General features: G+C 40.5%; 2 protein-coding genes across 4 annotated transcripts in view; one reads left to right on the top strand and one right to left on the bottom strand.

The window, feature by feature from the left end:
* Positions 1 to 100: 100 nt before the first annotated feature.
* Positions 101 to 7,300, bottom strand: LOC134750384 (uncharacterized). The gene is made up of 3 exons (XM_063685546.1): positions 7,119 to 7,300; positions 6,847 to 6,974; positions 101 to 6,585 (listed from the first exon to the last, which is right to left on the bottom strand). Exon 3 carries the CDS (start codon positions 6,359 to 6,361, stop codon positions 1,142 to 1,144), a length of 5,220 nt encoding a protein of 1,739 aa, XP_063541616.1. The 5' UTR covers positions 6,362 to 6,585; positions 6,847 to 6,974; positions 7,119 to 7,300; the 3' UTR covers positions 101 to 1,141.
* A 1,951-nt stretch (positions 7,301 to 9,251) lies between these two features.
* The window catches only part of LOC134750212 (oxysterol-binding protein 1), a 28,003-nt gene continuing 14,329 nt past the window's right edge, over positions 9,252 to 22,925 (top strand). Inside the window, exons 1-7 of one of the 3 annotated variants that reach the window (XM_063685347.1) lie at positions 9,253 to 9,499; positions 14,425 to 14,613; positions 15,131 to 15,235; positions 15,913 to 16,069; positions 16,768 to 16,924; positions 21,491 to 21,615; positions 22,430 to 22,507. In XM_063685347.1, the coding sequence (XP_063541417.1) occupies positions 9,354 to 9,499; positions 14,425 to 14,613; positions 15,131 to 15,235; positions 15,913 to 16,069; positions 16,768 to 16,924; positions 21,491 to 21,615; positions 22,430 to 22,507 (957 nt within the window). In that variant the 5' untranslated portion in view covers positions 9,253 to 9,353. Of the gene's footprint in view, positions 9,500 to 14,424; positions 14,614 to 15,130; positions 15,236 to 15,912; positions 16,070 to 16,767; positions 16,925 to 21,490; positions 21,616 to 22,429; positions 22,508 to 22,925 lie in introns of all 3 variants that reach the window. The other 2 variants (XM_063685345.1, XM_063685346.1) reach the window with 2 other exon arrangements.

The following is a 22,925-nucleotide window of genomic DNA, read 5'->3' on the forward strand; positions in this document are numbered from 1 at the left end:
GTCTTCTAGCGTTTTCTGCGGTGGAGGGGCTTGACTGGCATTGACATTTGTAGAACGTAGAAATACACATTTGTGCCGAAATTGCGAATATTTCTTTACATGTCGTTGCAAACTACGTACTTTATATTCCTTGTAGACGGCAATCAATCGGTTTTATCGAGTTTCATACACGTTCATTTCAGGTGGATTTCATGAAATGTCGCCTACTTCGTCCAAATCCTGACATTCTATTTATACATAATAAATGATTAAGTGTGGCAATGTCATCATTAATGTCAAATTTAATGGAAATATGACGTCTATTGTCGCGCCTTCTATACCCAGCTATGCATAATACAAGTGCCTGAATCCAATTGGGTATAGATTGCTCTGGGCAACAAAACATATCATCATGAATACACATAACACCATGCTACATGAGAGTAGGAGAAGGGGCCGACCTACGACCACACTGTTACATGTACAAGTACATTTACTTCCGAGTTGGCATCGCACATCTGTATCAATATGAGAGTGCAGTCTACTGGCCTATCCAGAGTGACTCTCCCGTACGATTCGGTTCGCCTCCAGACTAGGTACTACCGTCTAGTACCCTGGTGTCCTGCACACCACCTGGACGTGGGGGCGGTGCCCCCACGGGATCCTCCATATGCCTGCCCCCTAGATCCGGCCCTTATACTCCAACTCATAACCGACCGTACTACATGCCTGCCTGTGTGCTTCCGATACACACTCAGGGAAGCCCCGGGCTTCCCAGTCCAATGTCGAGATTGGACTGCACCTTAGTGAAACTACGTTAACCAAGGACCGTTGGTTAACCCCTTGTTCCACTCCCATGTAGCTAGGATGTCGATTATATACGCATAAATAAGTGTATAAACACTCACCTGGGCAGGCTCTCGTTAGAGCGTGAAGGCGCACCGTGTACCGACTCAGTACACCCCGCGCCGTCCCAACACCTCATGCACGTACCTCCATTTTTTCTCTAATGGCGCCATCGTGCTTTTCCCCGCCATGAGAACTGTCATTCTATCTGTCAGTGTTGCCACATGACAAAGTAGAACCTGGTTGATACCACTTACCAACTTACATCGCGCTTGGCGCTTGGCGCTTGGCGCGACACTCCCGACAACAATGAAGGTTACTGCAGCAAGGCGAGCAGGTGTCGCGTCCACTCCAGGATTTTATCCCTGGCACGAATGGCTGCGATCCGCTTGCTTCTCCCATTGCCTCTTTCCTCTGGCTGCTCCTCTGGTGGTGGGACTTCATTGTGACTGGTCATATCACATCCAGCCAGATGATCCGCGTCGATCTCCGGTTGTTCATCGAGCACAGGTACGTGAGCATCCACGCTGGTTGGAACTTCCAACTCCCCGCTGTCCTCTTCAATCTCAGGCAAGCCTCCCTCTACAGGTTCTACCTCAGGCGTCTCGTCATCTACCTCCAGCGGGTAGAGATGGCCAATGGAACGCGTTAAAGTAGAATCGTCAACCTTGACCCTCGCTACTCTACATTCACCATCACTTCCTCTGATCAGCTCGTGGATCTTCCCCACTTTCCAGAGGTTTCTGTTCTTGAGATCCGATTTAACCTGTACAAGGTCGCCTACTTGTGGTGATCGATGAGATTTAACTCTAGGTTGCTTGGGCGAGTTGTTGTACCTCTCTCTCAGACTAGCAAGGTACTGCTTGACGAACATTCTCTTAAATTCCTCTATGATATTGCATCCTCTCTTCCAGCTCTCAAACAGGTCGCTCTTTGTAGCAGTGTTACAAGTAGGAATATCTGCGGCAGATGGTCTCATAGTCAAACATTGTCCTAGGCTTATGAAATCAGCCGGGCAGAGAACATGTTCCACTTCTGTTCCGACTCGTGTCAGCGGTCTTGAATTCAGTACCGTTTCCACTTCCTTCATCACCGTCAGTAACCTGGTATCATTGAGAAGGTGTTTTTCTAGAGTTCTTTTAAGGCAATGCTTCACCAAGGCCACAAGCCGCTCGTAAAACCCTCCATGCCACGGTGCTAGTTGACATATAAATTTCCACTGGATGTCATTCTTAACGCAGTATGGCTGTTGTACCATTTCAGCGACTAACTTAAAACAAGTCGCATTATCTGAATACATCCGTTGTGGCTTGTTTCTAGCAGCTATAAATCGTCGCAAGGCCAGGAGACATTCTTCAGCCGAAAGGTCCTTCACGATCTCAAGGTGTATCGCTCTTACTGTCAAACACGTGAATAAGGCTACCCATCGCTTCTCTTTGCCAGTCTGGGTACTCACAAATAGTGGTCCTAGATAGTCAATACCAGTGTAAGTGAAGGGTCTGTTGTAATTTACTCGTTCTGGAGGCAGCGCCGGTGTGCCTGGTAAACGATACGGACCGCCGCCGTGTTTGACACACTGGGTACATCGCTTTAACACCTTCATCACCTGGGCTTTCCCTTGGGGTATCCAATACCGCTCCCTGATGATACTCAATGTATGTGGAGCACCGACGTGGTAGTTACTCTCATGCGTCTCCTTTATGATTCTGTCAGTGAACTCAGAATTTTTTGGCAGTAGTATCGGATACTTCATGTCATAGCTCCAGGTGGTGTTCGCCATACGCCCGCGGCACCTAAGAAGGCCGTCCACATCGACAAAGAGATCTAGATTTCGTGCTAAATGTGTTCTTTTACCATCTAGTTCTTCTTGGAAGTGCTTTCTTTGCAGATCCCTTATCTCGGACACTATTTTGGAAACAATCGTCTGCTGCTGGATGTCTCCTTCTTTGTGATAGTCAGGATTGTCAAGTTCCATGCTTCCATCAGTAGGATATTCACCACTCTCTGTAGGTATACTTAAATCCTGGGTTTCCATTGGTTCAACGGGATCACTGGGACTTCCTTGCTCTAGGGCCTCACTCTGGTCAGCGTCATCACCAATGGGTACTTCCTGTGTCGGCTCACCTGGGTCGTCACCCAGGACCTCCCCAACAGAAAGAAGGTTCTGATGTGCCTCATAGAGTCTATTTTGGGGCCAGCATGATTCTTCCTTGGCAAGAAACTCTGGTCCGTTAAACCAAAGTTGCCTTTTCTCTTCAAACAGTTCTGGACGTGTGGCAACATCAGCAGGATTTGCCTTTGTGTGGACATAGAACATCTCTGTGTTGGGATGGTCACGCTTTATTTCGTTTACCCTGTTGGCAACAAAGGGTGGGAGCAGTTTGTTTGACCTCATCCAACTAAGCACAACCAAACTATCTGACCACAAATATTCTTTCTCGATGTCAAGATCAAGATGGTTCCTTACATATTTCAGGAGTCTGCTTCCAATCAGAAATCCTAGAAGTTCTAATTTAGGAATTTTCAATTCATCCTTGTCTTTGGTCTGTGACACGTGTGATTTTGCCATCAAAAGGGAGACTGATTTTCCTTGTCCATCTTCAATCACTTTAAGGTAGACAATGGCAGCATATGCGTCTTTGGAGGCATCTGTGAAGCAGTGCAAGTGGTACTTAAGCTCACTCATTGAGACATCTGTTCCGATGTACCTCGGCAACTCTGTGTTCACTATGGATTTCAGACTTTCCATGACATTCTTCACAGACTGTGTCATCTCCGTAGGTAGTTCTGTATCCCATTTGCATTTCTTTTCACAGATATTCTGGAAGATCAGCTTCATTGACAACATGAGTGGGCATACAAAACCACATGGGTCATACACACGTGCTAGAGCCCGAAGAACTTTCCTCTTTGTGTCTATCGGAGGATCTGTACTGAAGTGGTCCTCAGTCAAATTCAGTTTCAGCGTATCTTCTTCGATATTCCACATAAGTCCGAGCACTTTGACCTGTCCATGTTTGACTGACCTATGTTGTTCTGGTATCTTGTCCATAAGGCTCTGGTTGTTTGAGATCCAGTCTCTCATATTCATAGACAGCTGTTCAAACACTGTTCTGGTTTGCTCATAGATCTGTTTAGCCTCCTGCAGGCTATCAGCTCCAGTCACTAAGTTATCCACATAGCATTTGTCAGCGACTTGTTTCAGCAAGGCCTTGTTTGACTGGCTTATGTAGTGTCGGATCGTTGCTGTCAGTAAGAATGGACTCGCGACAACTCCAAAAGGTACCCTGCAGAACCTCAGATACAGTAAGTTATCCTCCGTTGCTTCCTTGGTTGTGTCCTTTAACCAGAGGAACCTTGTGACATCGCGATCATCCTCTTGAAGTGCTACTTGTAGAAACGCCTTTTCTACATCAGCCAGTATGCCATACCTCTTAGTTCGGAACTTCAAAAGTAACGCCGTTAGGTCTTCTAACATAGAAGGTCCGCTGTAAAGGCACTCATTGAGGCTTTTCTGTCCAGTAGTTTTGGCACTAGCATCGTATACTATCCTCCCCTTGCCGCCGCCATCTTGTTTCACCATATGGTGGGCGAGGTAGTGAATTGGGTGGTCTGCGTTCAAGTCTGACCCTCTAGTAACGACTTCTATAATTCCTAGGTCCAGCTGTTCCTTCAGGATCACGTCATACTCCTTGATTAAATGCAGGTCCAGTCTTTTCAGGTTACTCTTCAATCGACCTAAGGCCAATCCAAAATTTGATGGCAAATCTGGTGGGTACTCAATCCAGGGCCATTTGACTAAGTACCGGCCTTCCTCATATTGCACGGTCTCATTGAAGTGACGAACTGCTTCTTCCTGTCTTGTAGCTTTTGGAGAGTCCGTAATCCCTAGGTTCTCTAATGACCATAAGAACCTTACGTCTATGTTTCTTAAAGGCAGATCTGGCTCACTGAAATATGGGCAGTTAGGAGTGTGACATTGACAGTATGTGACCACTGAGAGGACTTCGCTTCTTTCTCCAGTAGTAAGCTTTCCTGAGGGCACCCATCCAAAGTCCGTATCCAATAAACAAAAGTCTTCTGACACCTGGATCTTTCTTCCTGTGAGGATAGAGCCAAAGTAGTCATTCCCGATGAGTACATCAACAACCTCTCCAACTGTATCATCATCAGCAACAATGTCGACTCCGGGATGCTTGAAGGACGTCACCGGAACACTGTCTGTAATTCTTGGTACGACGTTTACAGTAAACTGCTTAGTGACATCACGTTTCGTCTGGATGTTGACTGTTGTTCCGGGGGTTAACGTCTGCAGAGGTTGAGAAGCTCCAAAAGTGAAAATGAGTAGAAGGTCTTCCTGGAGGGTAGGCAGGCCTAACCTTTTTGCAGCTGCCAGAGTAATGTAACTCCGCTGACTACCGCAGTCTATGAAGACTCTGCCTTTGATACTTTTCTTAGTTAGAGGGTTTTGAAGAGTTGCCACTGCGGTCTGCAAAAAGGTATGTTTGTTAGAGGTAGCACACAAGGATTTTAAAGAGAGTTTCTCCATTATGTCATGTTCCTCACCATCTGAGGCCGGATTGGGACAGAATATAAGCAGGTGGTCTCCTTTACAGCGGAAGCAAGCAATCTTGCGCTTGCAGGATGATGCCTTATGGTTGCGTCGTAGGCAGTGTAGACACCTTCCCGTTACTTGCTTCTGCCGAGCTTCGACTGTATTGTATTTGCGACAGTCCCTGCTAGCATGTCCTTTCAGGTTGCAGAACAAGCATGCTCTCTTTGCTTGCTTTGATGGTGGTGCTCCAGCATCTCCCGCGTGTTTCCGCTTCCGGCTACTCTGAGACCTTACTTCTGTACGTACTTGCAACGCCTCAGTTGTGCTACTGCCAGGCACGGCAGTGTACTTTGGACTCGGTACAACTGTATCCACTGACTTTTCCATTGCTGTGATAATTTTATCTAAATTATTTCTAATGGCCATCAAGTCAGTAGCTTCACCTATGAGGTGGTGCTCATGGATCACCTTTTCTGGGAATTTTGACAAGACTAATGCTCTCAAATGATTGCCTCCAACCGGTTCCCCGAGCTTCTCCAACACCCTGATATTCCGTTCAACACTGTCCAGGACACTACGGCAGCTGGCACTAGTATAGTCTGCCTTTTGGAGGTTGTTGAGGGCGGTATAATGTGCGTCAATCAGAGTGTCAGTTGACCCGTAACGCCGCTTCAAAGTTTCCACTGCAATGGAGTAGTTTGCATTGGTAGCCGCTATTCCTGAAACTGTTTCAAGCGCTGCGCCCTTCAGGCAGCTCAGGAGGTACATTAGTTTCTCAGACTCCTGTAACTGTCTATGGTCTACATTAGCAGCAAACCGGTCCCAAAACTCGCACCACTTCAACTTGTCCCCCGAAAAGGATGGAAGACTTAATTCAGGTAGTTTGGATTTTTTAACAGTTTCACTCCGCCTTTTGCCAATCTGTAATGCAATTTCCAATTCTGTCAATAGATCTTCAGCCTTAAGTTGATCTTGGGTCATCTTAACCACATCTGCATCCGGTACAACACTTAAATATTGAAATAACTCCTTTTCAAAAGTCCCCAAGCATTGCTTCAATTTTAAGTGGATTGCTGTGAACTCCTCTTCACTGACAGCTCCCTCCGCTTGCAACTGCTCCTAGAGGGCTTGAGAGTCCGCAGTCACCTTTTGTAATTTTTCATGGCGCAGCTTAACCCGACTGTACAAGCTTGCCATGGTGACGGCTGAAAATAATTAACACAGTTAGCCTTCACTACATCTTAAGGTATAAACAACCATCATGATTACATCCATGACTAGTCAACGTTATAATTTTATAAAATAACTAATTCAAAAATGTAGGTAGTATTCTTCTCGGCGGAGGCACTAGCGTGCACCCATTTACTTTCTTCAGCGTAATGTTGTTAATACGGTGATTTCATGTCGAATGTTTCCAACAAAATACATAAATCATTACGTATCCATTACTTCTTGTTTAAACTCACCCTGAAAACCGTCCTGCCGTACAAGTTTTCTTTTCTTTTTTCGGTCCGGGCGGTGGAATGAATACGCGCATACGTATCACAAAACTAGTCTCGAACTGGCCAGGTATATTCCCTACTTCTTTGTGCAGCTGTAATGTACACAGAATACCACAATTACCACCTTTTACATAAGAATATTAACATATTTGCCGATAATTCGAAGATAAAGTTAGTCGCCGGGAAGCCGACAACGTCATGGCGGCTCAACCAAGTACATTACAACTTGTTCGTACCTGCAATTCTGCTACAACTCGCTTTGGAAATGATTTCCTTTACCAGAACTGAGACCGCACTTCTCACAACACTGATTTATCCACGACCACTTACAAACATAAACTTAAACAAGAAACCTCAGGACGCCACTCGCTCAAGTAACTTTGAATAGCGCGAAACTTATGTTTTTTCCTCGTTGATTTTTTTCTTGACTTGTTGGGTCTTGCCAGAGTTGCTAGCGCACAGTGGTGCGTTCCAATTCTCATTCACGTCCGAAACATTTTTTGGCTTATCGGTAAATTTACCAAATAGTAAATTTATTTAAACGCGAATAAGAAATACAAATTATCATGAGTAATCGAATTCATAAAAGTAATTATTAAATGCCCTTCATCTGACATTCTTTACCACGCACTTTCATTTATCACTGAAAATAAAATGATGAAATGAAATCCGAACGTACCCTTACGGGTATAGATAAGAAAAAGAAAAACAACCATTATTTTACAATCATATAAAAGGTATGATGGCCAACATAACATAAAAAATACCTTATGGCTAAATTATTAAAACAAATTATTACACAAGAACAAATGTATAATTATAACAATTACGCAACATTTCACAACACTTAATCTAGCCTAGGGTGCACCCTTTTACCTCTAAAGTCAAACAAAGGTTAAATTAGTACTATGGAATTAAAACAACATTCATTTTATATTTCTTTATTAGACTTCGTTGCATGCTGTGAAAGAAATAATAATTAATTACGTATTTTCAAAACAAAATACGCCGAACAGGTACCTTGAGCTCAAACAATTCAAAACTTAATTTGACAATCTCAGCTACAAGGCCCTTCAAAAGGGATCTTCAGATGGAATAGCCAAACCTAATCTGGCTTCCCACCATCAGAAATCTCAGATCATCTCCACCATTTTTGTCGCGCCTTCTATACCCAGCTATGCATAATACAAGTGCCTGAATCCAATTGGGTATAGATTGCTCTGGGCAACAAAACATATCATCATGAATACACATAACACCATGCTACATGAGAGTAGGAGAAGGGGCCGACCTACGACCACACTGTTACATGTACAAGTACATTTACTTCCGAGTTGGCATCGCACATCTGTATCAATATGAGAGTGCAGTCTACTGGCCTATCCAGAGTGACTCTCCCGTACGATTCGGTTCGCCTCCAGACTAGGTACTACCGTCTAGTACCCTGGTGTCCTGCACACCACCTGGACGTGGGGGCGGTGCCCCCACGGGATCCTCCATATGCCTGCCCCCTAGATCCGGCCCTTATACTCCAACTCATAACCGACCGTACTACATGCCTGCCTGTGTGCTTCCGATACACACTCAGGGAAGCCCCGGGCTTCCCAGTCCAATGTCGAGATTGGACTGCACCTTAGTGAAACTACGTTAACCAAGGACCGTTGGTTAACCCCTTGTTCCACTCCCATGTAGCTAGGATGTCGATTATATACGCATAAATAAGTGTATAAACACTCACCTGGGCAGGCTCTCGTTAGAGCGTGAAGGCGCACCGTGTACCGACTCAGTACACCCCGCGCCGTCCCAACACCTCATGCACGTACCTCCATTTTTTCTCTAATGGCGCCATCGTGCTTTTCCCCGCCATGAGAACTGTCATTCTATCTGTCAGTGTTGCCACATGACAAAGTAGAACCTGGTTGATACCACTTACCAACTTACATCGCGCTTGGCGCTTGGCGCTTGGCGCGACATCTATATTGACTCTCCCTCACTTTGTTCTATTCAAGTCGGTGCAAAGTTGGCTTTAGACGAACTCATCACATCACAATCGCAATCGTCGGCTTCGAAATCTGGGTAAATACAAAATTAAGCTGGTAGCATTAATGCATTCAAATTAAATTTAAAAAATAATAATAAAATGAACGCATCTTTGTAAGATCTTGAAGAGCGTTCGAATACTAATGCATAGTATCTATTTATCTTAAAAATTAAAACAGTAAAAAATATCAACACACTTATTAAAAAATGATTTTATTTATTTTTGTTGTAAGGCTAATTATTTGTATATTTTCCTAAATATTTCTTTAGACTCAGTGACAACACATTAGTAAATAACTTGCAAAGATATTGACATTTTTGTGTTGTACGTTCATAATGTCACCAGTCTACTGATTATGGTGGACGTGGCCTAGGTGGTGAATATTTTTTGTTGTATTATGTTTTCATAATCGTCTTAATATAATAAGGAAATGTCCGAAGCGATTGTGCCCAAGGGTCAGCCGACTCCTGGCGGCGATCCTGAAAAGAAGGGGTGGTTGTTCAAGTGGACAAATTACTTAAAAGGTTATCAGCGAAGATGGTTCGTGTTATCGAATGGATTGTTATCTTACTACAGGTAAACGCTACAAATTACTCTATTGTTATTCCTCTTCCTACAATAAGAAATCTAAGTGTTAGCTTGTAATATGTTTTATAATCGGTATAATTCAAATACGTAGTACGTATTCGGTTCATAGTTTTTGCTTATCATTTTCACTCTAATGACATTCCAATGTTTTTTTCCTATTTTTAGACAAAACATAGCTAAAACTTAACAGTTGTAAAGTTAGTTATGTTAGGTCGCAGTATCCGTAGCCTCGTGGTAGCCTCGTTATGCGGCAGTATGGGCAACTGCAGTGATTAGGCAGTTGTTATCAATAATTGATAGGCCATGCATGGGTATCCTTCACTGCTCATTACTCAGTCTCTTAGCATGTTAATGAACTTCATTTATTATGATCTGTAAATTTGTTAGTACATTACATACTTCCAATTGGCAATGAGATTGTCATGGAGATTACAATTTTATTAAGTATGCAAATGATTTGAAATTGATGTACAATATTTGTCTCTCATTTTGTTGCCAAGGAAACTTAGTGCTTAATGTTTTTATTTTATCAGAAATTGAAAGTTGTGAGAATTGAGCATTCTTATTCTTGCCGCAAAAATATCTCTTTTTCGTAAAATACTAAATAGTAAGCAAAAGGGGTCTCTTCACAGCACTTGTACGTCTTTTTACTACTGGTTTAACCAATTATTTACACTATAGTTTTTATTGAAACTCTTAATTAAGCTATACTTTCATGATCTTTATCATATTTTTTGAACCCATGGTTAAAACTTAAGAGGCAGACACTTTTTTACTTTCAGTGATATTTTCCAAACCGAAACATTCACTAATTCAAAAAATGATTTTTGAAGACCCTTATTCATTTTTGGGGTTCCATACCCAAAGGGTAAAAACGGGACCCTATTACTAAGACTCCGCTGTCCGTCTGTCTTATCACGAGGCTGTATCTCATGAACCGTGATAGTTAGACAGTTGAAATTTTCACAAATGATGTATTTCTGTTGCTGCTATGACAACAAATACTAAAAAGTACGGAACCCTCGCTAAGCGAGTCCGACTCGCACTTGGCCGGTTTATTTAATACCTATTCAACAACACCCCAACCAAACTAGGTTTAAAACTAAAAAAAGTCATCCCCATTTTACAAAAAAAAAATTTTCAATTTTTTTTGTTTTGTTGGGGCTGATTTTTATACCAATGCCAAATTGTATAAGTGAGCTGCGGATGGACAGACAAACAAACATGGCGAAACTAAAAGGGTTCCTAGTTGACTATGGTACTCTAAAATAGAGCAAGATCTCAATGAAGAGATATCTTATAGCATCTTAAGATACCTTTCTATATAAATGATGTCCCAAAAAGGACGCAAGATTTGAAATTGATGAAAAACACTTTTTTTTTGTTCGTTATAATATATTTGTATATAAAATCTTGAAATACATAAAATAGGGTTATTTGTGGAATACGTCAGGCAAATGTCCGGGATCCTACCTTTTCGCCGAAAATTGTATTGCCTAATTTCACTTGCCAACCATTTTTTCGCATAAGTTTCATTTGGCCGAATAACTTTTACCAAATAATTATTTCGCAACCATTTCATTTCCCAACCCCATAGATGGGGAATGAAAATGACGTACTAGGTTGGGTTAGGTTAGGTTGGATTATGTAAAGTTGGGAAATGAAATTCGACCAAATGAGACTTCACTTGGCGCGCAAGCAGGTCGAGCTTGTATGGCATCAGATCGGTTTGTGACGAGTTGGTATTACCACGTCACCATACTGCTGCATTTCGAGGTAGCTTCAAATATACAGCAACGAAATGCTTTCCAGCTTTTAATATACCTCCACCCCTCAAAAACTTAAATACAATAAGTAGTTTTAAATTGCGGTTTAAACAATATCTTTTAGCAATACAAAACTCGCTACCTCTTGGTACTAGACCCACGCCGTCATATTTAAAATGATTATATCTATGCACCTTATGTCTTTATTTATTCTTATCTATATTAAGTATTTTTGCACTCATATCTATCTATCATAAGCTTATATACTTCCTTTAATACATATGTAACTATTAAATTCTGCTTACACACTATACCAGCAATTGTTCTGTCCAATTTCTAAAACATAGTTTACACTCATACATACATGTTAACATAATTCTAAGCCATTTAGTTTTCGACTAACAGCGAGTAAGGGATAATGTATCAAGGGTCTGCCTGAAAACCAGCGTTGTAGTAAATACACTGCAACATTATGCTGAGGCAAGCTCCTATTTAACACGCATGAATATTTCTCTCTGATGTGCAACTCAATTTCTTAGTTTTGTAAGTCTAAATTTAAGGTTTATCTGTAAAAAATGTACTACGCTATCTGTTAACTCTGCCATTTCATGTGATGTTGAATAAAAATGTTCTATTCTATTCTATTCTACTTCTGCGAAAAGTTGGTTGGTAAGTGAAATTCGGCAATACAATTTTCGGCGAAAAGGCAGAGAACCCAAATGTCCTCCTAGGCTTACACACACTTTTGTCAAATTTTCTATGACCATTTTTCATAGATGCGGCTGAATTTCTCCGATGCAGCGTCGAATTTCCTCTTTTAAAGCATGAGTGGTTGTGGGTTTATTGGCATAGACTTTAGACTTTAAATAACCCCATAAAAAGAAATCTAAAGGCGTTAAATCGCAAGATCTAGGGGGGCAATTCTGATCACCGAATCGAGAGATCACACGACTAGGAATAGGAAATGTTTCATGCAGTAATTGCATCGTCAAATAGTTTTGACAAAAGAGTGCGTATGTGCCAGCAAAGCCTAGGAGGACATTTGCCTGACGTATTATTCCACAAATAACCCTATTTTAAACAAGGTATATTATATTGCGATATATTTTGGTATATTTCGTTTCTCTCACAATGTAGACAAAACAGTGATATTATATATTTTGGTATTGTTGTCGTGTGGTGCTTAGCTTAAGATATATTTCAGTAGCTTTGGATGTGTTAATATATATTATCGCTCGTCTGTGACAGGCTTTAGGTGGGTTAACCTGAAGTTTGTTTAGGTTCCCGCACTTCTTGGTCACCCAAGGTTTGAACCAACAATTTGGGAAAATGTCAGGAAATAATATATAGGCAGCTAATATTTATGTTTCTAACATTACTTAGCTTATTTCATGTCTCCTTCAACTTTTCCATATAAAATTTATAATATGTATGTCACTGCACAGAATGTGATGCTGATAACTAAAATAGTCTAGTCATAGCATTATCATTTGCTTGGGCCAAGTAAACTAACGCTAAGATAAGATCAAACAAGATGAGTCACATCCATTATCTTTGAACGGCAATTATGTAAGAGACTATCAACTCTTAATTATGCATTGAGTAAAGTCCATTTACACATACATATTTACATAGTTTTTTGCGATAATGACATAAAGAATTCATTATAAACAAGATCTAACAGTTCCTAATGATAGTATAATGATTAAAGATAAAAAATTTTTTTTTAATATTTAGCAAAATTCATTTCATTTCGTTTTCTATTACTGTGTACATAAGGATAAATTTAGTTATTTTATTACAATATTAACACAGTTACTGCCAGCGTGAGCTACGCTACGCGCAATGCTTGTAGCCGATACCACTTTTTTCCGCCTTATAGCTAAAAGCGCCTACAAATAGCGGAATCGCCTCGCGGGTCAGCGGGTCGCTGGCAATTAATGATTTATCAGCAAAGGCAAGGCAATAAGAAAATCTATTGAAATAAATACTTTGTTATATATTGTGTTTGTGTTGTGAGACTTGTGGTGTTTATGAAGATAAATGTACCATATCACACTGTTAAAATAGAAAATATGTTGTAAAATTGCATGATGTAATAATACATTGTATTGTATTGTTCAAAATTCCATCATACTGCTAGGGCATGTTCTAGTTCCGGAGAGTTGATGCTAACTATAGGTATGTACCTACTTGTATATACTATATCTATGGTTGATGCTAATTGCGCTAATGTCTGCCGCTGCTTAGTTAGCACTGATAGAAATCTTGTCAGCTGTAACCAGTTTTTATGCTAATTAGGTACACAAACAATAACTGCTGAAGTTAAATTAGAATTTATTAAAAATATAATTTTCAATGTATATTTCAGGAAATAGTTCTGAAATGTTAAAAACTTTAAATACTTGTGTTAATCTAATAATGTAAAAAAAATAGATGCAAAAAGAAAATAAAGACATGGGGAAAATAATTATAAGGCAATCCACACATTGACACCTGACACGGCAATCTACCACAGTGAAGGGGTTCACTCATGGTATGGTACGATTAATCGCTTCTTTCAATCTCACGAAAATCGTGACGATCGGTCGCTTCGAAAATGCCAGTCAACACACGGAGCAATTGGTCGCTACGATCGACCGCGATCGAGGAGTGCAGTGCAGCGCTCATACATACACACGGTCACGGCGCAATTGGTCGTTACGATCGATGCGCGATCGAGGGGTGCAGTGCAGCGCTCATACATACACACGGTCACGGCGCAATTCGTCGTTACGATCGATGCGCGATTGAGGGGTGCAGTGCAGCGCTCATACACGGCGCAATTGGTCGTTACGTGGTAGCGTATTTGACAACTGATGTAGATGGCGCTTTACGATCCCGTATATATATTATGCGGTAACTCTGATTGTCAAAAGTTGACATTTAACATTCCAGTGACCTCGCAACGCAACATAGCAATTTAAAGGTCACTTGACATCAAGCTGAGGGGTGACCTTTTCAGTGGCGTTTATGTTTTATATTAATAAAAGTGTTATAATAGATTTAGGCAATATTGTAAGCGTCCTGAATAAATTTATTTTCTTCTTCTTCTTTGTTCTTTAATTTAAACTTAAAATTAACACGAAAATTTTCCAATCGTTCCAGAAATCAAGCAGAGATGGCGCACACATGCCGAGGCACCATCTCTCTGCTCGGCGCCCTGATCCACACGGCGGACTCCTGCACATTCGTGATCAGCAATGGCGGCACGCAGACCTTCCACATCAGGGCGCACGACGAGGTGGAGCGGCAGAGCTGGGTCACCGCGCTGGAGCTGGCTAAAGCCAAGGCCATGTAAGTGAGACAGGCTGAGAATAATGAATCCTGTACATTTTCTATAATTATTCCAGTTTCTATTGATTACTGCAAACACAATGTCATTCAGACACAAAAACTCTTATTTTCGTGAAAAAATGTTAATAATTAACCCGCGAGCTCTGCAATTCCTGCAGCCGTGCACAGGTCGCGGTTTCAAGTCCTGCCGGAAGCGTAAATCTTTCCATTTTTCCTTTAATATAAAATTTGTAGTATCTGCTTGATAAAAAGGAGTGTACAGGTTTTTAAAGGGTCGGCAACGCGCGTGTAATATTTTCGGTGTTGCAGGCGTCCATAGGCTACGGTAACTGCTTACCATCAGGCGGGCCGTATGCTTGATTGCCACCGACGTGGTATAAAAAAAAACCCTTCAATTTTATTTCATGGAAGTAGTGACTTATGGGTTTACCCTTCTTACCTAACAATAAAGACATGAGTAATACAAATCAAAAAATCTGTAGACAACCAATAACTAACCAATATTTTTTTTTTCTAGAAGAGCACAAGAGTCGGACGATGATGAGTCGGACGGCGGGGCGGCGGTCTGCGCTGAAGGCGAGAGCGAAGACACGGGCGGCATCGCGCGCGAACTAGCTGCCAGGTATGTTTCCTTCTTTATTAGGCTTAGAACGCACTGTGGCTTTTTCAAAAGCGGTTCCGCAACCGCAAAAAATGTAACGCACGTCATGCTTTATAAGCGCACGCACTTAAAAGACTGAAACCGCAAGAAATTATACTGAAACCGTAAGGAAAAAACCGCAGTGCGTTCTAAGCCTTAAGCTGGTTTTCATTTGACTGACCTGACATTTACGAATGCACGGGTTTTTGTTGCGATTTCCGATATCGTCTTCGATTAAGTAAATCGTTAACGATATTAACATACACTATCAATCCGTCGTTTTGATCGGTCTGTAACAACGGATTGTAAAGATGAATCGTGTACCATGAGTGAACCCCTAGGAGGATATATAACCAAACGGAGTAGCCATTAACAGGCGTTCCCCTCTGTCGAAAATAGTCGGCCAATGGTCATACACAATGTATGGACTGACGTTTATCTGACATGGCTATTTTTACGTTACGTATACATTTGACGTTCCCCTCCCCCGCAAAAATCGGCAGACTTTTTTGTACAGAAAATTACAGACGTGGCGTCTCCGTTTGGTTATATATAGGTGAACTCCCTCACGTCGTTGTCTCGTCGATAACCGCCAGACTATTTCATCTTATTGTGATATTAATATTATTAATTTAGAATGTGAACTATCCTTGTTCTAGATTCCACGACCTCCGCACGTGCTCTGAGCTGGTGGCGCGGCACGGTTCAGCCCTCCAACGGTCTCTAGTGGACCTGGAGATACCACCTTCAGACACCACCAAGCAGGTGTCCGAGCGAGCCACGCTCTTCCGGATATCCTGTAACGCCATGATGAACGTGAGTAGAGTTAGACCAAGATAAGTCTGCAACGATTTTGATAGCACACGCAGTGCAAATGTTATTTTAAACTTCTATGAAATTGTGACGTATAAAAAACACTTGCACTGCGTATGATATCAAAATAGTTGCAAACTTTTCTTGGTCTTGAAGTGAAGGCATTATATCTTCAGTATTCAACCGACAGTCTTGTGTTTTACTTCTAACTACTAATTTTCTGCAAAATATCTCTTCTTTTCGCAAGAAAGTGCAAAATTGGAGGATAAAGGATTAAGGTACCACACATCATTTGAGGTGGATACTGTTGGTATTGGTACCACCTTATTTTTGTAAAAAGGTACCACTCATACCACCTCATTTTAACCTTTTGAACGCCACGTTTATAGTGTGCGGCGCGTCATCGTGAAACTTGTCAGAACACGAAGGTTGGTATTGGGCTGTAGCCGCTCGCATCAGTTAACATCTTTGGCGGTAAAAGGGTTAAATGTCACACTCAACAATAATCTTTATTAAACTTAAACTAAATACTTAATCCCCCTTATTCATAAAACTTTACATGCCTGATTTAGTTAAATTATGTTTTATCCCTTTCTTCCAAATACATAAGTCAAAAATTAAATGACAGACAAAGACAAACGATTCATCGCTAATTCAAGCCAGTAACGCGTTTATAAATAACGGCATTAATATTTGTACAGGCATGTTCAGAATTCATGAGCGCAGCGGCAGCTTCGAGCGCGCGAATGTCACGCGCTCTACAACACGAGCGAGATCAGAAAATGCGGCTCCAAGAGGCGGTAGAGCAACTCGCCAGACAGCACGACAATTTAGAGAAGGCCGTCAGTCACCGCACAGGTCGGTCAACAGTAGTTATATCGTTAGCTGACAACCAAAACACACAAATAAAAACTAATAAATAACAAAAATTAACCTTGTTTCCGTATTAGTACTAGGCTCTGAACTTGTAGTGGGTTTTGTTTTTTGTTTGTCACCTGACGATATTCAAGGGGAAGTAAAGTAACTTTTTGTGTAGTTGACTAGTACAGTTAGGCCGCTTTCCCACTGACGTCCAGTTTTTTGTGGGTACGGTTTTCTGCAGGATCCAGTTTTCTATAGTATGCATGCAGTATCCCGCAAACAGAATGCTCGTGTGAACGTTACTATACTACTAAAACGGAATCCTGCAGAAAACTCGACGTCAGTGGGCAAGGGCTCTTAGACAACGAGAGCGATATCAAGAGGCAGTAGAGTAACTCGCCAGACAGCACGACAACTTGGAGAAGGCCGTCTCTCACCGCACAGGTCAGTCAACAGTAGTTATATTCTAGGGGAAGTACAGTAACTTTTCGTGTAGTAGATTAGTAGAGTGTTAGACCACAAGAGAGATATAAGTTGCGACTTTCATTATACGTGTTCATATAAACGTGTTGGCTTCTCTTTTGCACACTTCTTCAATACCTCTTGAAGAGGTCCTAGAAGAAAGCTCTAGGAATTGCGCACATAATCGCTCTTTTATGCATTTTAAATTGATATATTTAAAAAACTCTCGACACTGTTAAATATGAGTTAAAATCCATCTAAGATTCATCCACAGCCTCCACAGGACACGTTAAAAAATATCTTCAATCAAATCACGATCAAATCGATTCATGAGTGGATGTGTGGATGCCACAGACAAACACAGATTTATAAACACTTCCCGTTTTGCGTCGCAGGTTATTAAAAATTAGCAGTCGTGACCGTGAGATGTGATCTCGTAATACGAGATAGGGATAAATGCGTCTTGGGTGGCGTGATGACGTCACTGGGCAGACAGAGTTCTTTCTTCAGGAGGATCTTGCTGTCCACGTCCTGAGAAATCATCAGAGAAAGCGGGGCAGAGATTTGTTGCAGGTCTTCCAGATGACCAGCCTCAGCCTACCTGGTAAATACTCGGTATTTTGCACAGATAGGCTATTCTTCATTTTTTAGGGTTTCGTACCTAAAGGGTAAAAACGGGACCCAATTACTAAGACTCACAGTTGAAATTTTCACAGATTATTATTTATTTATTTATTTATTTTAATCAGGTAAATACACATAATATGCAACTTAATTACAAAAGTACCGTTAAACCAGTAAGGTTTGTCTCGGTACACCATCCGCAGTACCTAGATTTAATACAATAATAAAATATAACAACAACATAGGAAAGTTCATAACATGCTCAATTTAAGTAATCTATTTAATAGTAATAGATTCTATTATTTATATTACAACAATCCGACACCGTTTGCACTGAGCGCATATTAACACATTTTTTCCTTATCCTATTGTATGATGTATTTCTGTTGCCGCTACAACAACAAATACTAAAAAATACGGAACCCTCGGTGGGCGAGTCCGACTCGCACTTGTCCGGTTTTTCAAATACATTTATAAATGGTCGTATAGCTTTGATAGCCGTCTGGTATTTTTATTTCATGAAAATAACATTGCTATAAGCAAAGAAAAAATGGCTAAAATTTAAAGGATAAATATTCGCGCCAAAAAGGCTGCCGCCATTCTTGTGACCTTGTGGCGGTGACGTCAAAGTAGCAGTGCAATAAAGCCCCCCCCCATTCACAATCCTACATGGTAGTCCGCCTCATTATGTAGGATTGTGAATGGGGTCGCGGACTACATTACATGGCGTCCTACAAAACCCAGGTAGAATGCCTCTTGGGTCTTGGGTCCTACAAATCCTACAAGCCCCGCCCATCGCTTGCAGTCCGCCACGCACCACCACGTCCGGCTTAACAAAGAAACGTTAAATTTGAAGTGCAAATTGAACCATAGGTCCGCTCCAGACTACGCGGCGCAAAGCCGCGAACGCGAGTGTGTGTCGATTTCGCTGATTAGCGAACTAGAGGAACTAGACCATACTCGCGTTCGCGCCTTGATTCGCGCACGGGTGTGGAGGGCCCTTTAGAGGTACAATAATATAGAGAGGAAATGGCCCCTCCCCTATTTGACCGAACGAGGTGCTCTTACGGAACTTTCAGTACGAGTAGCAGAGAAAGCGCTATTATTGTTAGTCTTTGTCATAGTCTCACTTTTCCTTTCTGTCTACTTCTAAAAAGTCTTGAAGGATTCCATGGCAAAAATTCGTTGAATAACACGGAAATATGGGACACTTGGCAACAATGGCGCACGTGTACAGCTGTAAGATAGGATCGCACCGTTTTGACGGTTCGGTTTGATAGTGTGGAAGTACGAGCTCCAAGGACGCAGTGCGGTAGTGTATTATGACTTTTAATTTACTTTTGCGAAATAAACAGTGGCGTAGCTAGGCGTGGGCGAAGTGGGCCGTCGCCCACGGCCTCGCGCGAGGTTCCTTCGAGCACAGTGACAGAAAAGGGCCTCGCAGATGCAATTTCGCCCACGGCTAGATTAGTTCACGCTACGCCACTGGAAATAAAGACAGTGTTTCGTCCCGAATTTCTCCAAAATGGAATGGCATTTTTTGGGGTAAATGTGTTTTCAATATAGAGTGCATCCATGCCAAGTCTCCCCACAGGTCTTCAAGTGATGTTTGTCGTAGGCTATGGGAACCTAAAACGGGTTTGCATATAAAAAAATTGTTTTAGAACGTTAAGTCGCTCCAGACTACGCGGCGCGAAGCCGCGAACGGGAACGCGAATTTCGCTTATTAGCGAACTAGACTCCACACTCGCGTTCGCGGTATCGCGCCGCGATTCGCGCACGAGTGTGGAGGGCCCTTCTTCTCCTTTGTCTGCAAAAACAAAACGCACCGAAGCGACTGCTTTTGCTGCGCTGCGCATAAAAAGTATAACTGCATGAAACGGACCGTCAAAAACGGACGTGTGTGTGAGTTGGTTGAGTGATGTGATATTGAGTGGAAATTCTGGTCGAATAATAAATTAAATTTCTTTAAATGTTGTAAACTTCAAGGTTTAAAAACAATCTTATTCATAAAATTAAAAATGTTAAACCTTTAATCTGCTTCTGTTCGGTACGTAAGACAGCTCGGCGAGCTATCGTAAAAATGTTTCGTTTCCTACGCTGTATATTTTCATTTAAAGTTTTTAGGTGATTTCAAGGTTGCTTCACATAAAGAACTTCAATTGGTTGTTAATATGACGTATTCGTTTATCTAATTACCGTCTGCCGCATTAGACGTGTTGTCTTTTGGCAGCTGCATCGTTCGTATCGGTCGGGCATTTGTATTGTAATTGTAATCTTGGTTCTTTTGGTTTTATTTAGTGTAGTGCTAGTTGCGTGGTTAAATCACAGTTGATTCCGATGACGAATTAAGTTGTGCTTCGTAACAACGTCATGGGTGGTAAGTGAGTAAAATCACAGAACCGGAAAAATCAGCACTAGTGCAATCATTGTCATACTATGGCTGTTATTTTAGTCCTCCTAATATGTGGCGGGATTTTCATTGAGTGACCATTTGAATGTGATTGTTTTTCACGTAAGGTTGGTATTCCATCTGTCCAATATCTTGTTCCAATGTGTATTTGCATATCAGATTTACCTTAATGAGAGGATGAGACGCACAATGCACATTGGACAAAGAAATTCGACAGGTGTAACACCACACTAAGTGCTCTTCTGCTAGCATGATCTTGCACTGCTTAGGGTGATCACCAACCCTTGGCTGATTGTTGCAATTGAAAGAGTTCATTCCATGATTTCACTGTGCCGCTGCTTTAATTCACAACCAAAATATTGTCGTTCTAAATAAAAACTGTTTGTAGCTTACTATTTCAGCAATATATTCGATTTTGTGAGGGAGTGTATAAAAATAATAAGCTCTGAAAGGTACCCTCAAATGCACAAATGAATAATTAGTAGAGAACTGTATTTGCATTTGTACACAATCCAATCCAATATAAAATGAATCCACAACACACCTAGCGTGTTATTGACATTGAATGTGTTAATGTTTATCACCATTACTGTTGTTTTACAAAGTCTAGATTGAAATTAGTTCCCATATGGAAATAATAGTGTTTGTATGTTTTATAGGTGACATACAAGCCTACAAAATCAGGAGATGACTAGTTATCTTGCATGGCTGTATAACACTGTTAAACGATGGTTATTTGGTGATGTACCTACTGCCTACAATTATATCATTGTTTAGGAAATAGACCATTATAGAATCTTCCCATCAGTTTAATTTAATGTTTATGTATCCAATAATATTTATAAATCTAATGTATGTATTACACAAATATTTAATATGTATACCTAGACGTAGCTATAATTAAATTGTGAAAGTGAATATTAATATTAGGTAAACTGGTTATGTTTAATGTTATTTCGACTTTTATATTGAATAGATAAACTTTAGTTATGTTGTCGTAAATTATATTTCATTTAACAATGTTTTTGCAAGTATAAGAATATTAACCTATTTTTGTTGTGCAGGGGGTAACGGCACAGGACAGGGAAATGAAACAGAGGATGAAGACCATGAATTCTTCGATGCCATGGAAGATGGTGTCAGCTCCACGGACGACAAAGCACACAATTCATTTGTAATGAAAGTACCTGTAAGTATTTCTTCTGAAATCAGTATGGGAGCATAAACTCTGTTGAATACTGTTGTCCATTTGAAGGTTAACAATAATGTTAATAATAACATAGATTGCATTCACTAATTGAAGCGGATCTGTTCTGAGACACTCATTCATAACAATGTATTCACTAAGTTAGTAAACAAAATAGGAAGTATGTTTATAACAGACTTTAGCATAAACAAACTCTCTTATTCACAACTGTAAGGTACTGAGGAGGTAAAATCATTTAGTTTTGCAACCTGAATTTTGGTATTTGCATTCATTTTGTTGTTGTTTCTAGAATCGGTTCACTTATTAAATATCAATATCTCTGTAATTAACGTGACATTATGTTGCTTTTGTTAATGTTCCAATAATGTAAACATTTAAATGAGTCATTAATAAATGATTATTCAAGTAGCAAAAGTGTTCAAGGAATATATATAACAAGAGGTATTATTATAAATTTTAGAACACTGCATTAAATAATTAAATATGATTCACTTAACAAGTAAACATAGAAGTCAATGACTTACCAAGTATAATAAATAATAGAACAAAAAAATAACATGTTTATTCTGTAAATATTCTTAAGCTAGCTCTTTACATGTCAACTTATAACTATACCTATATATATTCTATTTTAACATAAATGCATCCTTATCTTCTACGAATTCCTGAATAGTAGAATAAGCTTTTTGTTAAAGCTGTCTTTTCACCATTGACTTGAATTTATTTATTGACAATTTCGTTAAATTAGATAGTATCATACATACATAGTTCACCCCATGTGTGTGTATCCTTGCAGGTTAACAGAAAAAACAAAGTAAAAAGCGGAGAAAGCTCTGATGACTCGGAGCCTGAGATTGTAACAGAAACACAGCAGGTTAGTACTTGATCGTTTATTTTATAAGCCTCTATAGTCACTATTCTTTATTTTTATTTTAAAAAACTATTAACCTTTCCTGCTATTCTTATTAAATATATTCTTAGTATTTTAAATATAGTAGTAAAAAAATTGAGAAAACCTTCAGCCACCACTGTTTTTGTCATATACTAAGGGTCGGTTGCACCAAACCGTCTGTCACCATTAAAGCGTTCGCAAAATTTTATTGTATGGGAAGTTTCATAGATCTCTGCTGCGTGACGTTGATCAGTCTGTTAACTGTGGTTGGTGCAACTGGACCTAAGACATTCTTCTTTTTTACAAGTCTGTTATTAAGCTAAGATGTCACCTGCGCTCCTTTAATAAGCAGACTACGATAATATTTATACTAAATAATACCTATATAAATCTAAATATC

Source organism: Cydia strobilella, chromosome 19 (assembly GCF_947568885.1).
Source record: "Cydia strobilella chromosome 19, ilCydStro3.1, whole genome shotgun sequence".
Taxonomy (NCBI): domain Eukaryota; kingdom Metazoa; phylum Arthropoda; class Insecta; order Lepidoptera; family Tortricidae; genus Cydia; species Cydia strobilella.